Source organism: Tupaia chinensis, unplaced genomic scaffold (assembly GCF_000334495.1).
Source record: "Tupaia chinensis unplaced genomic scaffold, TupChi_1.0 Scaffold000348_1, whole genome shotgun sequence".
Classification (NCBI taxonomy): Eukaryota; Metazoa; Chordata; class Mammalia; order Scandentia; family Tupaiidae; genus Tupaia; species Tupaia belangeri.
Genome location: NW_006159842.1, coordinates 277,531 through 281,896, shown reverse-complemented (window position 1 = coordinate 281,896; position 4,366 = coordinate 277,531). Strand labels below are relative to the sequence as shown.

Below are 4,366 nucleotides of genomic sequence, written 5' to 3'. Positions count from 1 at the left end.
ACGCAGTCTGTGTTTCCAGGTATGTCTATATCTACATGTGTGAAGGTAGAAAATACACAAGCGGGCACAATACCTCGAGTACAGGAAAAAGGCAATGAATACTCTCAGAGATTGTTTTCTCTTAAAAAAAACATATCATTAATTTTTAATCTTAGATCCTATTTCAGCATCCTCAATCAGTCAGCAGACACTGAAGTGTGAGTCAAGAGCCCAGTAAACATCTCATTTTATAATACTCTTTATTTGATTAAAGAATTTGCCTTCTTTGTATACACTGGAATGTTATATTCCCTATGTATTTTACAGGGTTACAAAATGTCTCTCATTTTAAATATTACCCCAGACGTAATCTCAGGAAAAAAAAAAGTTGTGAAATTAAACTTGACTTTAAAAAAATCATATAGACAAGCAACTCTCAAACAAAACTGGATTAATAAGATTCTTGCCTACCTAACTACACAACAGACATCTTGTCCCAGTCCCCTTCTTCAGAAAACCCTCACATAGAAACCAAGCTAGAGATAAGGAGTCTTCCCTGATGTAGTTAGGGAAAAGAAAAGGGAAAGGCCAGAAATTTCTTTGGCGATCAAGTCCACCCATGTCCGCTGTGTGTGACTGCTTGCTTCAAGCACAGCACATTGGCTGCAGGGCACATGTGGGGGTGGGGTACTCCCCGCCAGTGAGAAGTGCAGGGGGCCACCTATGGTCACCTGCCCCTTCCCACTGCCAGTGCCCACAGCCTGGCAGCAACTCCTTGCCCACACTACCAAGTGTAATACTGGGTTAAAAGCCAAGGCTGGGCTGGCGACGGTGCAGTCTCCACTGGAAAAGTAATGGCTGAGAAGGAACTGAGGAACAAGCACAACGCAATGGCATTTAAAGACTCAGGGGAAGGAGGGGGAAGGATTTCAGAGACAGGGTCAGGCTAACCTCCTCACAGTGTATGAGTAAACTCTATATAAGATGTAATCCGCTACCTCTTAAAATCTAGTGGTGGAAATGAAGCAGCCTTGCTAGTTCGGGGTTAACGGGACTGGCACAAAGCTGCACTGAACCTGCAGTTTTCGAAATCGTTGCCTCATTTCTGTTAGGAAGGAGAGGACCAATGACAGAGAGGAGCCAGGAGAGGCGACCCAGGCGACATAAGGACTACTAAGGCTGTGAACTCCTACGTTTCAGCCTCAGCACCTGCCATGGGGGGCTGGATGCCCAGGTGGCACTGGCAACAGGTGTGATTCTCCCAGACATTGCGAAAAGGGGCAATTCCACCTGGTAGGTCCTCCTTGGCTATCTTTAATAGTGACACAAGTGGGGTTCTCTGTACCACTCCGTACTAAACTGGAAGGACAGGCCTTGAAAGGAAATCAACTTGGCAAAGGAGCGGAGGCATGAATGCCTATGGGAAAAGACAGGAGACATCTTCATCTTTTAATGTCTAGACGCCATGCCCTTTACACCTGCATAGTCTAGCAGTCAAGAACAGGTTAGATGCACTTGTTCCAGGGGTGCCAAATATTCCTATCTAGAGCTGATCCCAGTACTTGATAGAATGTCCAGAAAGGAAAAACTGGGTAAAGAAAAGGAGTATAAAAGATTAAAATCTTCTAAAGAGAAACTTTTTAGAAACAAAGTAAGTATGAAATATAACTATATTTAGAGATTAAAGGAGCAACTTAGGCAAAGACAGAAGTGTAGAATGGGGCATTCTACGGAGAGCTTTTTCCTGCAGGCCAGTAAAATCTGCCAAAGAAATCAGCAGCCTTTCCCTTATGTTTGTGTCATTTCTTTGTCAAAAATGTCTCTGTGACACTGAAACACCAGGGGTGAGTTGAGGGTCCTTGCGCGCAGAGAATCGTGCACTGTATCAGAAAAAAAGGGTCTCCAATGGCTTGTAAATTTGGAAGGAAAACAACTCTTCAGCCACTGTGGGCTTCTTCTTTTTTAATTTGAATTTTTTTCCTTTTCCATTCCCTCTTCTTGGTATTACAGGATTTCATACTTATCCACTAGGAAAGTGGTCTCTGTGGAAAACCTGACGGGGCTGTTTCCATCTACCTGGGTCACTTTGGTAACCTAGGAAAATAAACAGAGTAAGGTAAAGCAGGAGTCATCCCCAACATGCAGACTGAATCCTCACTACAGAATACATCCAAGTCCCTACAAGCAGTATCAGAAGTAACTCAGAAATGCTAAAAGGAAAGTCCGATTCCTAACTGCAGCTCACGGTTATCACCCCTCCCACTAGCATGGTTAACCTGCTTTCCAGATAGAGACCACTGTTAGGGTACAACATATAGAAGTATTAGCAGAAGTACACACTCCAGAAAGAGTGATGATCAATTAACATGTTGAATCATAGTGTAATGTTTCTTTTTCTAAAGAATAATTTTATTCATTATCATTATTTATTTATTTAAAAAATTAAAACATGTTTTTGCCTTAGGACATGTGTGTTCACCAGAGAGAGGAAACTGAGGCAGTGAGAGGGAAAATGAGAAATCACCCCCCAGGGGGGATGGCCATGCCACAATCCTTTCTCCTTCATTCTCCTCCTTGGATCTTGGGCATGCACGCACAAGTGCCTAGCATGAGTTTCAAGCCACTGGGTCCAAGACTTGAACTGTAGACAGCCAAGTGGGAGTCCAGTGATGTAACTGCTATGCCATCTGTTGGCCCCATCATTATTTTTTTAATTTGACCAGCGAGAGACACAGAGAAAGTGAGAAAGCAAGCCACCAGGTCTGGGACTCAAACTGCAGTTAGACCAGTGCCTTAACCATCGTGCCACCTGTCGGCCTCCAAATGCAACTTTTTTTAAAAGAGAGATTTTTGCTATAGGGCGCACTCACCAGAGAAACACAGAGACAGAAAGTGAGAAATTAGCCCCTGGGAAGATGGCTACATCACAATCCCTTCTGCTCCATTCTCCTCTCTGGATTTTAAGCAAGTACAACAAGTGCCCTGTGTGTTTTAAGCTGTCGGGTCCAGGATTTTAACTGCAGTCAACTAAGTGGGAGTCCAGCGCTATAGCCCCTCCCCCTCCCCTTTTTTTTTTTTTTTAAGGTTTTTGTCATAGGGTGCATGCAGTCACCAGAGAGACACAATGAGAGGAAAAGCGAGAAATCACCTCCCTGGGAGGATGGCCATGCCGCAATCCCTTCTCTGCCATTCTCCTTTTGGGATCTTGGGGCACACATGCGCCTGGTGTGAGTTTAAGCTACTGGGTCTGGTACTCGAACTGTGGTTGGCTACATGGGAGTCCAACGATATAACCATTATGCCAACTGCTGGTCCCCCAAGAATGCAATGTTTTAACACTTCAAAATTATTCTAATGATCTGCTCTCAGATTTTCTTTTGTTCAAATACCAGTACGCTTGCTTTATCATACTTATTTTCTAGATGTGGCTATGTCCTTCCCAGGTTTTAAAATTTTTTTTCTAAATAATAATAATCTAGTATGTACAATATGAACTGGGTCTGAGTAAAGCAATTTCAAAAACTAGGTAAACAGTGAGTTAACAATAATGATCTGGGGCCAGGAGGTGCTATGGTGGCTGTGGTTAGAACCCTGGACCCAGAGGTCTATTTTCTCACTTTCCCTCTCTGTCTCTCTGATGAGTGAATGTGCCTATAGCAAATTAAAAAAAGAAGAAAAATAAAATTAACTAAAAAATTTATCTTTCTTTTTTTTTAATTAAAAAATTTTTAAATTAAAAAAATTAAAAAAAGATAGGGGCCAGCAGGTGGTATGGTAGATAGGGCACTGGATTCCTACATGGCCAAGCACAGTCTGAGTCCCAGACCTGGTGGTGTACTTTCTTGTTTTCCTTCTCTCTCTGGTGAACGCATGTGCCCTGCAGCAAATTTAAAAAATAATGATAATAATAAATAAGTAATTTCTTTTTTTTTCTTTCTTTTTTAAGAGATTTTTGCTATAGGGTATTATGTGCTCGCTAGACAGAAAGCGAGAAATCATCCCCCTGGGGGGATGGGCACGACACAATCCTTTCTCCTCCATTCTTCCCTTGGGATTTTGGGCACACATGCACATGTGCCCAGCATGAGTTTTAAGCCACTGGGTCTGGGACTTGAACCTTGGTCAACTATGTGGGAGTCCAGTCACATAACCATTACGCCATCTGCTGGTTCTGGAATCACATCTTCTAATAGTTATTCTGCCTTCCAACTAAGAAATTTTCTTTCATTCCTTAGGTACAAGCCAAGTGATAGCCAAACAATACCAAGTCATATGTCAGTTGTTTTGGCAAATAGATTTAAAAATATATGTGGTTAAGAAGTATATATGGGGGAACCAGCAGTTAGCGTAATGGCTATGTCGCTGGACTCCCATGTAGTCAACCACG

General features: G+C 42.6%; 1 protein-coding gene across 1 annotated transcript in view; it reads right to left on the bottom strand.

The window, feature by feature from the left end:
- Window positions 1–222: 222 nt before the first annotated feature.
- Window positions 223–4,366, bottom strand: part of ARCN1 (archain 1 coat protein complex I subunit delta) — a 36,165-nt gene continuing 32,021 nt past the window's right edge. Inside the window, exon 10 of the mRNA XM_006152280.2 lies at window positions 223–2,073. Within this exon, the coding sequence (XP_006152342.1) occupies window positions 1,984–2,073 (90 nt within the window). The 3' untranslated portion in view covers window positions 223–1,983. The remainder of the gene's footprint in view (window positions 2,074–4,366) is intronic.